General features: G+C 39.5%; 1 protein-coding gene across 6 annotated transcripts in view; it reads right to left on the bottom strand.

The window, feature by feature from the left end:
- LOC146362952 (CUB and sushi domain-containing protein 3-like) overlaps positions 1-20,880 on the bottom strand; it is a 388,582-nt gene that overhangs the window by 62,446 nt on the left and 305,256 nt on the right. For all 6 annotated transcript variants that reach the window (XM_084918660.1, XM_084918664.1, XM_084918663.1 and 3 more), the window contains 15 exons: positions 20,005-20,121; positions 19,415-19,630; positions 16,382-16,570; positions 12,352-12,452; positions 12,101-12,169; positions 11,807-11,963; positions 9,881-10,072; positions 7,574-7,700; positions 7,261-7,463; positions 6,744-6,935; positions 6,268-6,406; positions 5,494-5,681; positions 3,509-3,627; positions 3,230-3,305; positions 3,010-3,126 (listed from right to left, as the gene is read on the bottom strand). In XM_084918660.1, the coding sequence (XP_084774786.1) occupies positions 3,010-3,126; positions 3,230-3,305; positions 3,509-3,627; positions 5,494-5,681; positions 6,268-6,406; positions 6,744-6,935; positions 7,261-7,463; positions 7,574-7,700; positions 9,881-10,072; positions 11,807-11,963; positions 12,101-12,169; positions 12,352-12,452; positions 16,382-16,570; positions 19,415-19,630; positions 20,005-20,121 (2,202 nt within the window). The remainder of the gene's footprint in view (positions 1-3,009; positions 3,127-3,229; positions 3,306-3,508; positions 3,628-5,493; positions 5,682-6,267; positions 6,407-6,743; positions 6,936-7,260; positions 7,464-7,573; positions 7,701-9,880; positions 10,073-11,806; positions 11,964-12,100; positions 12,170-12,351; positions 12,453-16,381; positions 16,571-19,414; positions 19,631-20,004; positions 20,122-20,880) is intronic.

Consider the following 20,880-nt stretch of genomic DNA (forward strand, 5'->3'; position numbering starts at 1 on the left):
CTTATTAGTCAAAACGCTACCTTGCCTTCATCATGCAGCAGTCAACACCACCACCCCGCCACCCACACCCTTCTCCTCATTAATTGGCAACAGTGTATCAGTGTTGTTAGCTAGCGGGAGATGCTAATCTTGCAAAGACCGACTTGGATTCGGTAACGTACGCTAGCAGAGCAAGACGCTTTTCTGTCCTTTCTTCTGTATTGCAAATTTGAGTGAAAGCCATATAACAAAGGCGGTAACCTTTCAACTCTGAAGTGCCACTCACACACTGAAACTGATCCAATCACGTTTCCTTGAGAGGAACACCTGCAGGGACTTGGCAATTAATGACATGCTACTGCTGGAAGACAGATGTGTAGGAAAGGAGGAAGGAAATACACCCAATACTTCCATACAGTAACAAAAGATTAAATTTCAGAGTGCAGCTGTACCGGCAGGTAGCATTAGACAGTCCCCAGAGGGCTGAGGTTCAGTATTTTCTCAAACAGGTACAATTTGTTCTGTCTCGAATGATCACTGTACCATCAAACCAATCATTAGTAACCTGAAGATGCAAATTGGTAGGTGTAGTTTTATTGTTCGAAGCACATGTCCTATCTAAAAAAAAATGTCCTCTGGGATAAATTACACCTATTTGGAGCTTTCTCTTCCACTCACTGCACACATGCACATATATATCACCTCCACACCCCGCCTTGCTCTCACTTTGGCCCCAAAGGCTGAGGTGTTAAGGATTAAATCTGAACATTGCCAAGGATATGCTGGTATAAGAAGGTCACTGGTCAATTTATACAAGGCTGCCTCTCTCTGAGGATCTCTTTTAAGGTTTCAGTCACATTTTGCGGAAACATAGCTCTGGCTCACAAACGATCCTCTGTGCTTTCGTGAAAATTCTCATGTTATTTTATTGACAAGCAAAGCAGGACGGAAACGATGGATTTTCAGTCGCCACCGAATTTTTCCCACAGTCAAAAAGGGAATTAAAACAAATCATTAAGAAAGTGTTTAGCTTTATATGGTAAACTACCCTCTTATTGTCATGTTTTATTGGCCTGTCACGGTTTCTGCCTGCCTGCAGACATCGCTGCCCACTATGTAAGGATTTTTAGGAAATCAGAGCGATTAGAGTTTCCCTCATTCCTTGCTGTGATATTGACATACTGCACAGCAGGCAGAGGAGTTCGCACCTGGAACTGTTTCAAAATACAGGGTACATTCGTCAACATTTGCACACAGATTCATGAATTCATAAAGTATGATGGCACACAGGGAATAGCTAACACACCTCAGCGGTACTAATAAAAAAGCACACACAAAGTCACAGACATTCACAGACACAAAGGAATTAATGATCACAGCAGTGTTGTCCTTTGCTATGTTAACCTCATCGCTCTCTGTTAGAGAAACGCCTCTGCATGTAAAATCATATAGACCCTAGAGATCGGGTCAGCCATCTAGTTCTTAGAGTCCACCAAAGTCTGAACTGATCCACTGAATTTAAAATCAGGTGATTTTAAATGTTTGACTGTTCATTTGAAAGGTCTCTTTACTTCCTAACATCAGTTGGAGAGAAAACTGGGCGCTGATCCCTGTGGAGCTCCCGTGCCTACTGACGAGTTGCCTGAGTGGGTGTCCTCTGCCACATAATCATCCAACAGGAGGTATAGCATCTCCAACGGGACATATGCCCAGGGTTTTCCCTACGTGCTGGTAAAACTGAAAGAGGCATTTGCACGAAGGGAGAAACCTCATCGACCATTAACCAGCCGAGTTTTTTTTCGATTCCTACATCTCCGATCGCCTGACAGTTCAAACAGCAGGGCTGCTGCAACCTCCAGCCCGGCCCATTCAATTGCTGTAATTAAAAACAAGATATTTTACACAAGAATGACAGCTGCTTAAAAATTATGGGCAGTGCTGCAACTTAACAAAACAATCTGTCTTTTCACTCTGTGTGGGAGTTTTTGGGAAGGCTCTCTCTGTGTGTCTTATACAACACGCAGACCAACCAAATGTTAGCTCCTCTCACTCAGGATTTCTACACAGAGGCGAAAATCCAAAAGCGCAAATATAATGAGACATCAACCATCCATGGCCTTAGGGAGAGCTGAGATTTATTCATAACACCACCAGGGCATAATTGGACATAACCCACCAATTACTGATTGTTTATTAAAGCTTAATTCACATTCAATGAGCAAATAGTTCTAATAATCAGTCAACAATGTTGTTCATTTATGATGTTGTAAACTGATATTGTAGGCACAAATATATGTTGTCCATCTCCACATTGATGGCATTCTTACTTCGACAACACAAATCTAACTTGGTGTCCACTTGCAGGCTCTCTCCAGAGCTGTTAAATACAGTGATGCTCCACTGACATGTGTAGATTAGAGTCGCACTAGAATACATTAAAATGCAATTCTGTATTCAGCTTGAATTTTGAGTGATATGAATATACCAAAATATTCCAGACAAATCTCTTAACAGCTGTGGCAACAATAAGGAATTCTTTACAGATTATTTCCCAGCAGAAGCCTTTTAAACCCCCCCCCCCCCCCCCCCCCCCCTCTAATGATCACCCTCTCTAATGATCACCCTCTCAGCACAGCCTCACTGTAACATGAAGAATCTGCTATAATATTCATATCCTTATTTATGTCTGGCTTTGAGATCACCAGTCAAATGTGGCAGTCTCATCTCTAAATGTCACTACAATTATGAAACTCAGGCCTGGAGACAAATTAATGGCTAGAAAGCATATTTCTTATCACTTGTAATATAACTGATGTTTCTGCGTGTTTTCAAAACACTGAGGAAGCTTTTCAGAGGGCACCACGAGATTCCCGCAATAAATCTGAAAAGATTTAATGCTGCTCTTTTTCAGCGTAAAAAAAAAAAGCAATATAATAATTATTTGAAAAGAAACTTGTGGCCACATGTTTAACTTTCAAAGCTGAACACAGCTGCATGTCTACGATGTACTGCATAGGTTGTTGAGCTCACCAAACTCTCTTGGTACGGATATAGAGTAGATGCAGGTCTGTCCGGAGGTGTAGTTTCTCGGGAAATTTGGAGATAAAACAGTCCCTTCTGATCCCGTAGAACGACTTCCACACGGGGCTGGAGATTCAGACGTGTGCACAAACAGATAGCAGTGACAATGAATTCCATACAAGTAAATTCTACTTAAATAGAGTAAGTGACATATGTGGGTTTTTTTTACCTTGACAGCTAGGTAATGCCCTGTTCCATCCAGGTCTGCCATCATCACCCATACTGCATGTCAGAGTAGAATAGCCCTGTAAACAGACAAAAAGGAAAATGTAAGAAAACCAGTCCACGTAACTAATTAACCAGCCAACCAACACCCTGTCTGATAAATTTCTACCCGCCCAGCCATTCAACAAACCAATGAGCAATCCATCCAGCAACCTAAGAAACAGCTACTCAAATACCAAAATCCCAAATTCAGTCAACCCCTCAGTCATCCGAGTGGTTGTACCTGCAGTACATATCCTGCTTCACAGTAGAAGGTGACCGTCGAACCCAGCTTATAATCAGATCCCAGCCTGGTCCCATTCAGAACCACACCTGGGTCGAAACAAGATTCCCTCAGCTTGGCTAGATGGAGTAAAGGAAAAAAAAGTGTGAGTTAGAGAGAACATGAGGCAAAGGAAAAGTGACAGGCACACATGAATAATAGGGCAAATTAATAATAACTAAGTCTCTTGCAATAATCAAATGAGGCAGGCATTCCGTTGGCCTTTGTAACAGTCTGTTTGACTTAGCTGTCTTTGCCAAGATGGAGCAAGAACGATAACTTCATCCCCCGGCTTTTGTGTGCTACATGAACCTTGTAAATTATGGCCTTGGCCCTCCTCCCGAAAGATTAGTGGCCACCCGCATCAACTTAAGACTTAATTTCTCAGTCCATGCAAAGTCAGTGTTGACTCTTTTGTGCAAATGAATCAAACTCACACCTCCTTGACAGACTATTTCAACAGACACTGATTCAACGGGCACTTTATGTAGAGAGCAATAATTCTCTTTCATCCTGAATTTAGCATGGTACACATGTATATACACCAAAGTGTGAGTGGTCTTAGTGTGAGGTAAAAGAAAATATTGTCGTTATATTCTGCTGAAATTGTGTCATCATGAGTTTCTATTATGTTTACTGTGGAAATCTTGGAGTAATTTCCCAAACTGCTTTCTTTATGAAAAACACAAATGACAGAAAACAACATCAAGCGGAGGTGATTTAAAGATTCAAAATTATTTTTCAACATCAATAATAAAAAAATGGCTATAAAAAAAACCTTGCGGTTGAAATGTTTCAACTTTCCTTGTTTGTATCCTTAAAACAGAGAAGAACATAATAACTTAAGACTGACTCTATATGTAGTGGCCATATTTAAAAGTGATATATAGTTAGGAAAATGTACTGTAGTGTGCAAAAGTCTTAAGCCACTTCCATTTGTGTATATTGTTCTATGAAAATTGGAGATTGGTGCAGAATTTATTGGAGCATGCAAACATGGAAACATGGTTTGTACGATTCTAACAAGCTTGAAAGTCAAATTTTGACGTGACCCCAACTATTCTTCAACACAGCCCCAACTCTCTTAGGGAAGCTTTCTTGTAATTTCTTTGAGTTGTTCTGAGGAATAGTACTCTTGAAGGACACTTGAAGGCCTTCTGCAGGTGTTGTCTAACTTTTGTTCTCTCCAAGATTTTCCCACTCTGCCTCAATATTGTTGAGGTCTGAGCTCTGGGGAGGCCAACCCATGGCTGAAATGCAGCTCCAAACCATGACAGAACCTCCACTGTGTTTTACAGATGACTCTAGGCACTCACTGTTGTATCTTTCTTCTTAGCTTGTCGGCACACATTGATAATGATGCAAATCAAAAATTCACAATAAGACCTGTTGCCACTGATTTTCAGTGCAGGTCTGACATATGCTTGACAGCCACCCTTCCACTGAGACCATTTCTGATCATGCTTTGGCCAGTAGGAGTAGGAGTGAAGGGCCAGATGCATCTCCCGGTTTCTGTTTCAGGCCTTTGTCCACTTTCCTCAATTTTTAAGGACACACTACAAGACATGTCAAGTTTTGATCAAACAGCTCTTTGAGAATCACCTAGCTGGTGCAAAAATACTATTTTATGCCTGTCAAACTATGTTATCTTTGGCATTTTTCATAGATTTACCTAAATAAAAGTAAAATACAAAGAAATGAGAGGTGACCCAAGACTATTGCACGGTATTATAAACTATTAAATGTTTCAGGAAAAAAATGCACTCCTTTCTCTTCTTTAAATGTGATTATACTTCAAATTTCTTTGCCTATTACACTTTATCAAAACTTGCCTGTGTTATTAATATGACCTCTGTGAGAATGCAAAGTGTAGTTTTAGGTGCTGCCTGATTCAGTAATAATTCAATTTAAATGAGAGATGTGGTACTGTTAGCAGACCATTATACCTTTGTATTCCAGGTGAAATCCAGTGTAAGAAACCGATCCATCACTACGGAACGCTAAAAGCATTGTATTTGAACTGCTCTCTATCCGCTCTGGGAGTTTGCTGTCCTGGAAGCTACCAATGAGAGGACTGTTGCTATCCGGACCGTCGTAGATGTACAGGAAATCATAGTTTGGCTCAATGTTGAAACTAAAGGTAGAGGAAGACAGAGACAAATAAGGAAGAGAAAGAAAGTCAACAAAAATTCAAGGACAAAGTATCCAACATGAATTCAGTGGTTTTTAGAGTTGTTTTGTTTGTGATTCGTACCACAAAGCAAGCACAGCTTTTGAAAGTGGTGAAAGCTCAATAGATTTCCAAAGCACTTAAAGGCAGAAGTTCCCACTTCTTGAAAAAAAGTTATAATTTTACATGGTTTTCAATCTTGCACAAAGCAAAAACGAGGTTGATTATTTCACTTTACTCTCGTTTACCTGCAGGAAAAATACCCTAAAAATTGTAATTTTCACCAACCCAATACAAAAGAGTCTTTTGGTCTATTTCTCCAACACTTTGTCCAAATTGAAATGATTGCCAGAAAATTTAGTATTAGAACTTACTGCCAGCAAAAAAGGATATCCAGGTTTTCAGTCTTCAAATGGAGCCAGCTCAGCTTGGACAGGCTTTTAGTCTACTGTCATTCCATTTCACATTTCACTCGGCAGTAACATTTGTCTAGTAAAGAGGTTTTAAAAAGCTCAATCGAGCTGAACTGGAAAGTAGCATTGTAGGTTACCTGATGAAGGCCAGTGACAGGACGTAGTCTGGGTTGACAGCAATGAGCCAGTCACAATCTTTTGAGTGAGGGTAAGGATGCGGGTAGTTAGGAGAGAGTATAAATCCATTGGAGCCTGTTAGATTTCCTCCACAAGGAGCTAAAGTGGGAACACAGGTCAAGATTGACATCCATTTTGACAAAGCCTTGAAATGTCATAACATTTAAATATTCTCTCAAGCTCAACCATACAGAATAAAAAAAAACAACCCTTTGTGTACCATGCAACAGAGTGTGGAGAAAACTGCTACTGAATGAAAAGCTTCATTAAATAGCAGAAGAATGAAAATATGTGAATAGAATAAAGCGTGCCCTTTTTTATACAGCTCTCCTTTAAGTCAAAGACACGTGTCCTTGAGTGAGACAATACCTCCAGCTGTATATGCAGTACATTTATTGTGCATCCCTATAGAATATATGAAAGTTGGAGTGTTCACCTATGCAGACAGGTGGGCTGGGCTGCCAGTAGTATCTGTTATCCACTTGTATACAGGTTATTTTGTCGTCCCCCTGGAGCTCGTATCCTGGGTCACACTGAAAGGACACCGAATCCCCCGGCTCACGGCCATCTCCACTACGACTGCCATTCATCGGTACTCCTGGGTCCCTGCAGGCTGTAGCTACTGAGCCTGGACAGATAGGGGATAGGAACAAAGCAGGGAATAGAGGAGAAAGAGGGGAGCAATTACAGAAAACTGTGTCACACCAGGTATCTAATGCTTTAATCCAACGCATAAAGACAGCACCACTTCCACTAACTAATGGGTCCTACGTAAGTTAATTTTGTTCCAGTTAGGTGAAGGTCTTTGAAGCAGCATAATTCTATAGCTTTTTATTCCCTTTATTATTAATGGAACTACCCATTGAAGAGCATAGACACAACAACAGTAGTCTAAATTATACCTATCTGTTATATTTTATATCTTTCTGGTTAGATTTAATTTCATCTCTTACTAGAAAACTGTATGGCAAATCCAGACTTGCTGATGTAAAAGTCAGTCTCAAACTGAACCGTCACTGTGTTCAGTGTCGAGTGGATTCCTTCAGGGAGCAGAGACCCACTGAGCTCTGCCAAAGACATTTCATTCTCAGGTGGCCCATCCCAAACCTTCAGCATGTCATGGCTGGCTTCAGTGTCAAAGGCCAGAAACTGGAGGCTGTAAAATAAGAATAAAGTTTAATTAAAGCAAGAATATGTTTCACTTCACACCTGAGTTTACACTATGCTTAACGTATCGATCAAAAGCCTTAATGAGATCATCTGTACCTCACAATATTTCCCGAGTCCACCTCGATGGTCCAGGTGCAGCGAAGGTTATTGTCGTATGGGAAAGGGTATCCGGGGGAAAGGATCCTCCCTGACGACTCACCCTTAAAACGACCCCCACACTCCGCTACAGGGATAAATAACGTCACACACACTTATTTTAAAACAAACTGTAAACATCTCTTTGATTAGCGCCTTTGTGACAACATTACAAATCACCGCGGCCCAACCGATGGCCAGTTGATGTGTGTGTATGTGCGCTGTGACAAGCCAACCATTTATCTGTCTGTGGCAATTGTTTGTCAAGGCAATCAGATCCAGTAGGTGCACCTCAGAGGCCACTGATTAAACGATCACCAAGGAGACAAATGGATAAAGAAAGAAGCTAACTCTTATCCGCTGAGTCTCTCTGCCTTTCTCACTCTATATCACACGCAGGAGATGAAGAGAAGAGGAGAAAAGAGGAGGAAGAAGACACAAAGTGCTGATCTTGCATTCCTCCCTAAAGAAATCACAGCACATTATATAACAGAAAATAATTCCCCCTTCTCTCTTTGTCTCTCTCGGTTATATATTTTCACAATCTTCATCCCCTCTCTGCTTTTCCTCCCTCTCCATGTTCCCCCTCCCTCAGGCTCTCCTCCCTTCATCACTAGAATATATTATCTCGTGTAATCTGAGCGATATTAAGAGTTTGGAAGGAGAAAAGACGGAGAAAGAGAGAGGGAGAGGGAAAAAGGGAGAGAAAAGGAGAGAACCAAGGGGGTAAAGAAGGAAAACCTGTGAGTAATAAGAAGAAGAAATATAATATTAAGACTGGAGGTTAGATGAGGTCACAGCGTGTCACTGTTAAAATATAAAGTCAGAGCATTTCAGCCAGTAGTTTTATGAGTCTTTCATTATTGATAGTGTGAAGGAGGGAGACTTATTAGTCTGAATCCAAAATCAGAAAGTTCAGAGGCAGCAGTGAAGGGAAAAAAATGGTCCTAAAACACTGGACTGGCTGTTATGCTTATAGCTCCCATGCAAAGCAGCAACAGCAGCCATTCTATTTGTCACTTTAAATAAGCCTAACATTTGTTTGGGTTTAATTAGAGGATGCAATCATTCAACCATGTGCTAACTGGAAAGAATAACAACACATCCGAATTAAGTTCAAATAATATTCAAATCACAGCGTTTTAGGTATTACATTCCAGTACACTGATAAATATGTGAGTGTGTGTTTATTTTCCAAGCGAGAGAAGCCCGAAACTGCATAGCCAGTGAAAAACTACGGTCGACTTCTCGATATCAATACTTCGGACTGTCGTTTTGCATCAGTTTGAAACCTTGGAAAATGAATTAAAAAGGCGACGATGGCATAATTGAGTATTAAGCAATGTGTCGATACTAAGTGGAGAGTTTGCTCCACAGAATGCTTTTAAACAAAGCCAAATCAAATTGAATAAAATGAGTTTATGAAGAAATTCTCAACAGAGTGTTTGTCGCTTAGCTCTTTATGTGCCGAGAGTTGCCTGGAGGTTATGTGTGCTTTATGTCGGGGCATGTCTGAGTACATAACACAGCACTGGGAGAATATAAGGGCAGCCGCCAGGAACGGAAAGAAAATCTGCCACTGCAGAAGAGGTAGTGCATCAGTTGGGCCGAGGGATTCCAGGTGGTATAATGCCGAATAAATAGGCTTTTCATTGGGACTTTAAAACTACAACAGCGTGTGATATCCAGGGAAAATCAAGAAAGGTGATTCTACAGGAAATTGGCCCCCATCTGTTTTCCTTCCAGATAACTGAATTAACATCCTGCAATCAAATGTTGCATAAAACTGCAAGTCACTTTCTAATCTATTACAGAGCAAACCTGGTATAATAATGCTTCCTGATACCTAAAGGTGTGTGTGTGTGTTAGCTGAATTCTAGATAAATAGCCATTCCAGCTAAAGAACACAATAAACAGACGTAAAGACTTTTATAATTACATTGACGTTTATTCACTGGAACGATCCTGCTCTGATTTTTTATTGAAATGATACCAACACACTTTTCATCTATCGCGTAACTCTGAATCTATTCAAGTAAGTGCTGTGGAACACACACTACACAGCATTAAATGCAACAAGATCAATTTAAATCTAAGAAATAAAATTACCTCTCCCTCCCAAGCTTATTAAAGAATGTTATTCAAGGTCGGAAACACAATGCATCTGTGCAGGACTCTGCGTGCCTTCAAAAATCTCTGTGTGTGTTTGTGTGTTTTCATCAGACCTTCTTTCAGAGTGTTATTGGCTTCAGATACTAAAGGACGTACCTATACAAGAAGGCAGAGGGTTATCCCAGGCTCTCCTTTCACCCGTCATACACTTCAGCGTAGAAGCCCCATGTAGAGTGTAACCAGGCTCACATCTATATGTGATACTGCTCCCAGAAAAATGACCTTGGTCGTTGACCTTGAAGCCAAACTGAGGCACGCCTGGGTCTTCACAATGAGACAACTCAAAACCTAGAAAGAGTCATAAAAAAGACAAAAGAGCTTCACAGTACGTACTTTTTAAAATACTCACTAAGGGATATCCAAGGCCCACAAGAGAAACAGAATTAGTTTTATTTAGATGCGCAGCAATATTCCCTTAATATCTGGCTCACTCAAGGATTCTGTTTATGACCATGCTGATATCACAGATCCTGTTAAGCTCTCATCCCGTTTTAATAACAAAACTGAAAAAGATACATGAGACATACCATTATTAGGAATGATACTGGAGCATGTATACACCTTATCCAATTTAATGTTGTTTTTCACAGTCAGTGTAAGCTCAGTTTCCATGGTAATATTCGGAAAATTTGTTCGCAGTTTTGGAGAGCGAGATATGAATAGGTATATAAATAGCTTATCCTTATAAGACCATAACCGGGATTTGATCTACGGCATTACCTGGAAGACGAGGTGCACCGGGATTTGAGTTATCTCCTGGCAGACTGCTGTAGGTGCATGTCTAAATCCTTAAAAAAAATGGCTATTTGGAAAGCTATACTTACTATTGAGCAACAATAGCACATTTGTCATCATCCTGACATGAAGTGTGAACAGTTTTCCCATCTAAAATTGTTCTCTCTTTGTTAGATATGTATAAGGAAGCAAACCACCATGCATTATTCATTCGACCACATCTCGGGAGTTTTATTGAATTACAGCCTCTATATCAAATGTAACACTAAACAAACAGAGGCAAAGTACTACAATCTCAAAATTGCTGCTGCTAATGTGCTTTGTTTTATATGGCAAAATAACTTCTACCTGGAAAAGTATGAAAACAGCAAAGGTCTAAGTAAGCCATCCTCTGCGCCAACACACTACAGAGACAACACAACTTCAAAGCGAATAATACTAAGCTATCACCCTTCATGACACCATTTAAACAATTAGAATTCCAACTGTGCGTCTAAGAGGGCACTGCCAAATGTGGGTGTGCTTTGGTGAACATCAAAACACACCTTTACCACTTCGTCCTACGCTGAAAGCTTTGTTAATCAAACGCGACATGTTTCTTCTGATCATTTCAGTGGGAAAATTCACATGTACTTCTGTGATCCATCCATCCGTTTAGAGTTAAACTGTTCTAGTGAGCCTGTTAGATTTATCAGAAATCAGCAGTGTCATGAGGCATCTAACTGGTTAATAATTTGAGACATACTGCTAAAATGCATTTACATCTGCCCCAGATAATTCAAAAAAATCAAAGATTAGACAAAGATACTGGCAGAGTCGATACAAAATGTGCTTTTTAAATGATGACTAATTTATTTATTAAGCAAAATTTTTCAAACCTGCCTGGCCTTGTGTGAAAATGTAATTGTCTGCTAAACCTAATAAGTTAATAACTGGTTATATCACCTTTGGCAGCATCATGTACAATAAGGCATTTGTGATAACTGGCAGTGAGCCTTGAAACTTTGTCCCGCTCCTCTTTGCAGAATTGTTTTAATTCAGATACAAGCATGAACAGCCTGTTTAAGGTCATGTCGAAGAATCTCAATCTGACTTAAGTCTTATGCCACTCTAAAACTCCCATTTCATGAACTCTGACCTTAACTGAGGCAAGTGGAACCTGAAGTTCTTTACATGTTGTTCTTTTGGGTTCTTTTGTCACCTCCTGAATGAATCTTCAAAAAAGTCTTGGAGAAACAGATTAGGCCTTAGCTCTATACTAAACAGTGGTGTTCACTGCTAACTTACTTGAGTACACCAATTTGAATCCTTCTCCTGTGTTTTCCGCATTGCTGTAGAATTCCAACCAGAGGTGGTTTGAAGTGGAAATGAGCGTCAACCCCAACATGGATGATCCAGTAAATGCTCCGAGAACATGGGCTGTGTTGTCTTTACCGTCATAAATCTGGAACAACAGCAAAATGCACATCCGATTGCATCACATGCAGCATGAACTAATTTAATTCGTTTATTTTTGCTGTGTTTGACACTGATATCTGGCAAGAGCAATGACCACATATGCGTATGTGTGAGTGAGTTTACTTTGAGTATATCGCCTTGGGCAAGATGAAAGGTTCTTGCAGAGATGTTGATTCCTTTCCCAGCTTGAACCTGAGGTCAACATCACATCAAAATGAGCACTAATGACCCACATAGCAGGTGACAAACCCTCACAAAGGTTTGAAGACTGGTAATACATTTGTCATCTCTTAAACACAGGCAATGATCAATACCATTATTTTTCTCAATAAAAACTCATGTCATGTATATTCTGAAACGTTAAGATCTGTGACCTGGATGCTGTAGATGCACTCGTGGTTGTTATCGTAGTTCATTGGGTAGTTTGGAGAGAGCAGTATCCCTTCATTATTCATGACTGAAGAACCACACTCCGCTGAAGACAGAGGACAGAAAGGAGACAATTAAAAAATGCACAATATTGAGACATTGGTTTAATTCTTAAGAGGCTTATAATGATGTGGAGTGGTCATGTGAACAAGCTTTTGTTGTGCCGCAAATTGACCTGCATTTAAAGCTTTAATGATAAACAAAAGCTATGTTTTGCAGCTTACTAAAGAGGCTTGTGGCTTTTTAAAGCCGTTTGGTCCTACCAGATAAAAGTTTTTGCCCATTTTCTGTGCAGCTAGGGGGAACGCAGGCTGTGCTCAGAGTAATAATCAGTCAAATTCCTGTCTTCTTAATATAAATGAAAAAATATTTTAACTAAAGGCTGTAGGAATTTTAAAAAAATCCCCTTATATCAGTTAATGCGAATGATAAGATTGCAAACTTCACCTGAAGTTACCTATTCTTTGCACTTCTTACTCGTGCCCTCCATGTACAGTATCTATGTCCCTTTCCTCTCTTTTTCATTCCCTCTCCCTCTCTGTGTCTCCACTGGTGTAATGGTCGTATTACAGCTGCCATATTGTCAATAAATCACACCACTATAGTTTCCATTTAGAAAATTACCTCTTCACCCTCTCTCTCTTTTTCCTCTTTAACTTCCTCCCTCTTGCACTCTCTCTACTCTATGAATAGTGCCTCCTTTGCTCCCCTTTGCTTCAATCAACTTTCCTTTTCCACTTCTCCTGAGTTTTCATTCTCTTCCATCTCTTGTTTCCTCTTTTTATTTTTTCCTCCCGCTTCTGATGGCATCCAGAAATAATAAAAAAGTAGAAAAAAAAACAAGACAAAATAACATTGGATTTCTCAAACTGCAAAGAAACATCTCTGGAAGCTCTCCAACTCTTTCATGGGGGAAAAAAAAATGCTGTAAAGAATTAAAAAGAGCCACTCGTAAAACCACAAACACAGACCACCAAAGTTATACTTCATGCCTGCACAGCATATCTCTCAGTTAATTAAAATAACAAAAAAACCCACCCTAACTATTGTGTGCTTAGTAAAAGCAAACAAGAAAAAGTTATTTTATAGCCAAAACATAAGAAAAAGCTATTGTTGGTCCTCTAATCTTTCCTTCTTCCTCCGTTCTTCAACTGTGATGTGTACCATCATGCAGCAATGCAGCACAATACGCAGAAACTAAATATAGCAAACTGCACTACACCCCAGAACAGCGGCACACAACATCACTCCCACCTTTCTGCATTATAAGTCTTGTCACGCTGATAAAAGAACGAAGGAACCGAAGCCGTGTATAATGGCGCTGAGAACATCATGTAAAGCTGAAAATTAGATTGGAGAGTAAAATCTACTCACACGTAGCCTAAAATTAAAAAGTCGTATAGTGTTGCTGCTTTTTACTAGAATTGGATTGGTCTGGCTTTCATTGTAATTTCTCAAAAATATTATGTGTAAGATAACTAATTCTATGAGCAAGTGCAGAAATGTAGAGTCTCTTTCGCTATGTGCTTTTACTGCTGTCACTTGTAGATACTACTAACTGTACCCAAATCAAATCTTACTTTACACACTTCTCGCCTGAATTCCCTGAGGTTAACTGTACATGATAATGATTCCCACTGATAAACTTGTGCTTTAAATTAGACTTATCCTATCTATTTAAGAGCAGGCGGTAGTAATTCTCTGGAGGAAAGGTAGCAATTGAGAGGAAAGTGCCTTGATCAAAGACAATCTCTTGAGTATTCCTTATACATCCAGAATAGCTCAAAACCAACACAGACGCAGGCAAAAAGCACGATATTTCAGTATTTCTTCTTCTTTTTAATCAGTGTGATTGCTTTCATCTTCCATTATTAGCCCAAACAAATTAGATTTAAATGCATTTTCCTTGACAAAAAATGTGCATGCGTGACATCCAAGATATGAACTGCTTGTTTTTATTCTGTTTTTAAAACCTAGTGAGGAAGTTATTATTTTGTCCTTTAAACCAATTGCTCATTTGTGCATTGATTAATTATTAAAAAAAATTATACAGCCTTGCATAGAAACACATTTTCCAGTCCACAGGTGAAGGACTTTTTATTCGAATAGGCATATTTTTAGTGCAATCTCTGCCACTCTGAGTGTACATTTTAATAATAAAATCACCATCCTTGTTTTTTCATGCATTCAAACACTGGGCTTTTATTTCACATTGTAGTATATGCTACTTTTTGTTTGCTGTGTGTGTTACTGGCATAGCGCTACAGTTACACTGAGTTGGATTAGTGTTCAATATGGTGCATAAACCTACTGTAAATCTGATTGCATGTTTATCACATCGTAAAAGACTTTCTCAGTCTGTGTTCTGACTTCGAAGATGTTTGTCTCAAATCTCTTGTCTCAAAGATTTTATATAGTGTGTATATCTTAATATTGTTTTCTGTCTACCTTTATGACTTCAGTTTATTGAACAAGTATTAAAGTATTGGGGGGGAAATTACAACTTTTTCCAGTATATAAAAAAAATCTGTATTATTTCAGATAATGTCCTTGCCAGTAAATTTCAAAATTATAAAAGGTGATAAAGCAATGTGAACAGGACATAAATGTCAGCCTGCTAGGGACTCCTGGAGAAATATCTCTGGCATTTTCTGCTCATCCACTAATTGGAAATTGGCTGATACAAACGCTGTTCTCTGAAGAACCATTAAGTTTGGACTGACCGTTTAATATTTATTTTTTGGAACAGTTGAACATAAAGGATGTTTCTGTAGCTACAGCCAGAGGTCAATTATAATTTTCACTTCAAAGGTGGAAGAACAAAGACCACACATTCTACTCATGTGTGTTAGTTAACTGTGTCATCTAAAACACGAATCTTTGACTGTGACCAAAGTGTGTAAACGTTTCTGTTTATTCCAACTTCAAGACTTCATCAGTGTAACAATTCAACACCTTTTCAAAAGACCTGACCATCAGTCTTACTTGTGTTGGTTTATGGGTAAGGAAATAAATTATATTGATTATATCAAGGGAAGCTGAGTTACTTTTTAACTGTAATCCCTATTTACTTCTTCATCTATCCATCCATCCATCTGTCCTGCCCGGACCTCATCCTTCCTGGGGGGACACTAAGATATTCCCAAGACAGCTAAGAGATACAGTCTCTCTATCACCTTCTAGATCTTCCCCAGGGCCTCCTTTCAGTGGGACATACCCCAAGCACCTCACTTAGGATGCCTCACCCATGGGTCGTCCAAGTCAGACACCCAAACCATCTCAATGAGGTATAGTGGCTTTGCTCTGAGCTGCTTCTGACTGGGTAAGGCTCTTGTAGAAATGTTAATTTGGTTGCTGAATTATAGCTGACAATGGAAATCCTACTCTCGCTACAGCTATAGAAGACTGAATAGTTTGCAGGAATGAGCCAGACACTCCTGATTCTTGATGCACTCCCCACACGGCAGCATGAGGGACGTGGCTGTATGCCCTTTCTGACACATTCGGCCAACTCTCACATATCCTTAAGAATGTAAAGAGCTGACTGATGTTTCATGAACTCCAGAACCTGAGGCTTGACTAGCAGTCAGACTCATCTTTCCAGTACTCTATATTCCCTCTTGTGGGTAGAAAGGTCATATGGATCTTTCAGACTGGGTACAGCATAGCCCCAAGGGTTAAGACCAAAGCACCAAGCACTTCCCTTCAAGCCCTAGGCTTGGCTCCAGGGTGGGCACAAGTTACCCTGTTATGGGAAGGGTTACTTGGTCCCTTGCTCCCCTGATCTCACAGTGGGTGTTCTACTAGTTATTTCTGTTTGATTTCCATCCGTTTGAGAGTTTGAATTTATGTAATTATTGAGACATTTTATAAAACTATATAAAGACATGACTTGTTTTTGTTTTATTTTAAGCACCACTGGACTTAACTGTTCACTGCTACTTTTTTATTACTGGATCTTATGTAAACACGTACCGACACATCTAGGTAAAGGGGCGCTCCACATTCTTCGCCCGCCTCCCAGACAGATTAACTCTGGTGAACCCTCCAGGCGGTATCCCATATTACAGGAAAAAGACAAAGTGTCTCCAACACCAAAACTGTAGCCATTTCTCCTGCCGAAATGAGGCATTCCGGGGTCCTCACATGGCTCCAAAGTATATTCTGCAGAAAAAAAATAATTGAATGACACTGAACACATTACTATAAACTAACAGACAGCAGGTCAAAAGGTAAAATAACTTTTCTTTACTTCTGACTAAAAAGCCATAACCAGACACATATATTACACATACTATCTGTAGGAGATATGACATAATTTCTGCATGTAAATACATAAAATGTTAATGTTATTTATAGAATTCTGGAACAAGTGCATGATAATATTTGTGATTACGCAAGCAATATGAAAGAATTAGGTAAGCTAATAACGTAAATACTTACAATGAGGCCAAGATCTTGGGCTAATCTTAAATAACAATTTCGGATTAGCCAAAGGATGAATGCATGCATACATTCATGGGCATGAAGTCTCTCCCTCTCACTGGACAAGCCCTTTTAATTAATTCAGTAATTCTTGTGAAACTTTTGAATATGTAGTCTATTAAAATATAATCCTTGCATGACTGTAGGAATGAACAAGAAGGGCACGATTTCTCGATCTGAGTCGACTCCAGCGCGCCCTGAGCTGAACTTGTTGAGTTTGTGTTTAGCAAGGTAGAGACTCAAAGCTATTTTCAGTTGGCTAAGACTGATGATGTGATGTGTTTTTTAGGGTGTTCTGCTGAAAGAAAGTGCGTGTTGAGAATTTTAACACTGCCAAGTCAAATCTCTCATGACACCTCCCATGTGTTACACTCTGAGAGTCAGCTTATGCCATCTAGGTGGCAGTAAAATATCACTCAGTGTAGTCAGGCCACTGCTCCTTTATTCCAGAGTCAGTGAGAGGGTACTGAAAGGACAGTTAGGCACAAGACCCAATCCTTTTTTTTATCTACTTCTGGTTCTGCATGATATCATTGATGTAGGATGTTCCTAATATGATCATTATAGGTACTGTGGGCATAAAAGCCCACCCCGCTGCTCTTCAAACCTTCTCTTTGCAACTGAGCAACAGCAAATCAGAAGACAGCATGATTGGAGGGTGGCATTAAAGAGAAAAGAGCTAAAACAGCATGTTTCTGACCTCTGATAAGGTTAGGGCCTCCTGTCTTCATCTTGTTCTTTCCCTTTCCTCACATACCATCATTTAATAGTGGATTGCTCTCAGATTAATATTGTGTAGCCATCTGCTTTTTTCTGTAGTAATTTATAAGATTACAGAGGTAGTCCTCAATTCATGGAGTAAGATGTCAGTTTAGATAGTGAAAACTAAAAAACCCCATCAGAACAACAACAACAACAGAGTACAGCAAAACTGTTTTTTGTATTATTCATAATATTCTGTGTTTTGTAGCTCAGCACCTATTGCACTCTTAAGTAATTTAGAGTTGAGCACACCAGTTCCTTTGGTTGAGTTATTCACGTGTGGCCCAAGAAGACACATTTTTTAAAAAGTCAATAACAGCAGAAGACACAGCTGAATGTTAAGATGTAAAAAGCTGGCACGAAAAAAAATATCTGTTTATTTTTGGATACATATATTATTTTTGGCAATTTTCAGTCTGTTGTAATAGATGATTATACATGGATTATGCTTCGTCACTGTAGATATTACTTGACTGAGAGAATTATGTAGGCAGTGGGTGAACACGTCCAGGTCAGCTTTGCTTCTTTTTCTATGATTATGACTTGTAGAGATCTGCAAGGTTCAGTTTGAATCCCGTTTTGTTTCTTCTTTAGGAGATTTTTAGAGCTAAGTAAATCGACACTTTGGAGCAAAAGCATATCTGAACTAGCCACTAAATAGTAAGTTGGTTCAGTGGTTTTACAGCAAGGTTGTGAGATATGAAGCCAATGCAACAATGCAACTGCCATAAAACTGCATTTCCTTGAAGGTCACTTGACTCCAAAGACTTCTATTGTAAAATGTTGAATTTTACAACAGACATAAATGCTAAATGCACAGTCTACTAACTGTGGTGTTGGTGTGAAGCGTTCAAAAATAATTAGCGTATAAATAACTAGGCTTTATGTGTGTTTTATCGTCAGTTTTTCTAAGATATTTGTGCTCTTTGGTGAATCATTTTGTAGGATTTTATTTGTAGATTACTTAGCACTAATTAACTGGGTCTTCTCAGCTACTGCATGTAGTCATGGTAACCATGCCCATCTTTTATATGTAGTCTGTAGTTTAAAGAAGGCTCATTATTCTCAATATTAAACTTGTGGCCAGACAAAGCATGGTACAATATTTGACATGGGCTGAAGAAGCACATGCAGTCTTTAAAATTAGGTAATGATCACATTCATTCATAACATATAAAATATCCAGCACTCACACTTAATCTTAAGCTTTAAACTAAAGATGTTTGTGCTTTTGTGGCTGTGAGTATATCAGAAATTCGATCCTATGAACACTGAATATCCATTTTTATTATTTAGAAGCAGTCTGTGATAAGTTGCCACATAAATGAACTTAATGGCATTTCTTTAGTGACTTTACAACCTGGCGTAAGGCTGCGACTTATAATTTACAACATTCATTTTAAGAGGCAGTAATTGTCTTTTCTGGTATAAATGTTGCTCTGCTCACTTCTCTTTAAAGAGAAGCCATAATTTCACAGTGGTGTCTTATGTCTGCATGAATTTCTAGGGTGAACCTGGCTAAAGTCCAGCTTGACTATTTTATTTTATTTTTCTGGCACAATTCACACAGCAAGCTGTTACATGACTGTTTTGCATTCAGTTATGTTTTATAATCTCAAACATTTCAGCATTTGCAACATTACAGCATTGTTCCAGTGAGCAAATTAAGACAAACAGAAACCCTTGAAGTGACTAAACTGAGGGTAAAACTGAATGTAGACTCGCTGGATTAAAATGAAAAACTCCAGTCAGGAAAGTTACCCGAGAAAGTTATGTTGAAGCCCTCATATGAAATGGAAAAGTCAGAGATGAATCGCAACTGGGCTTTGAAGTTGCCATAGAGACCAGCATTGATGTTGCTAGGCAACTCGTTGCCGGTCAGACGAGCCAGAGGTTGCAGGAAACTCCCATTCTCCGTAACCAAGAGGTAGTCATGTTGGTCCTCCAGGTGAAAAGAACTGAACTGAAACTGGACTCCTGTTAGAGACACAAGCACCGACGAGTCAGAAGACAGACAAAGTTTGCTTTATCCTCAGATGGTTCATGCACCTCGACTTATAATATGTATTAGTCATTATACTGGGACAGCAGCATTTTCAAACTTTAATCGGTGACGATTTATTTTTGAGATCATTATTTTATTTGACTTTATTTTGGCAACATTTTACTTTTGACATTGCTTTCACCAAATTGCCTCCATATGGCGCCTGAATATTTTATAAGCCACAGAAAACAATGTATGTTTGTGGATGTAGCATAGCAGCAACTGAACCACTGCGCTTGCTGTACTGTCTCACACTCTGTCTGTCTCTATTAAGGAGTGTGGATCTCTGTGTATGTGTGTCTCTTGCCTTTCCCGTGGCTGACTTCAACAGTCCAGGTACAGTTGAGAGATGAAGGGTAGCTGTCTGGATAGCCGGGACTAAGGATGGTGCCCCAGGGACCTCTAACATCCCCACCACATAGAGCTGGATAGATTGAGAGAGACAGAGTGGGGAGAGAGAGGCAGAGGGAGGGAGATGAGCAGAGACAGGGGATGGAGGCAGAGAGAAGGTTAGCATCAGATTGTTGATAGCTAAAACAGATAATGTTTCCCTGTGGACCTTTAATACCACTTCTATAGTACGTACACACAAGCATACCCACACGCAAATGCTGCAAGAGGGGCAGAGGAAGACGGAGCAAAGGGGAGAGAGGGAGCATGAGAGAGAGACGGAGAGACATTTTCTCAGAAGTGGGTAGCAAGGTCTGCATGCAGTGTGAGCTCCAAACGTGTGTGCTTTCACACGTTGGGGAATAGGAAAACACTGTTTCACTGTGTATTCCCTTACAACTTTCCTTTAAATGTTGAAGTCATATTTTTCAGATTTATTCCTCCCACTGTTGCACAGACATAAAATAATGACATAAATAATGTCAAATCTGTCACACACTGCACTGGAATGATAAATAATGCATCATTTGTTGTTTTTGTGGTATATTTTAATGTTCTTGAAACAAACCAACGCCTAACAATGATTAGCGACACAGATGACTGTTATTCCTTAAAAAGGTGAATAACACCAGTGACAAAAGCTATGTGGGTTTTTTTTTTCCTGTTTACAGAAATGGCGAGTTGAACTGTATGCCATTTATGCAAATTTGGTGATCTCTTCAATTTGTAGATTGTCTGCCAGGTACGGTGACTGTGACCACAATGCTCTGCATAGTACAAAAAGTGGCATGCT

This window comes from Perissodus microlepis, chromosome 22 (genome assembly GCF_051167445.1).
Source record: "Perissodus microlepis isolate ML-2025 ecotype Zambia chromosome 22, ASM5116744v1, whole genome shotgun sequence".
Lineage (NCBI taxonomy): Eukaryota > Metazoa > Chordata > Actinopteri > Cichliformes > Cichlidae > Perissodus > Perissodus microlepis.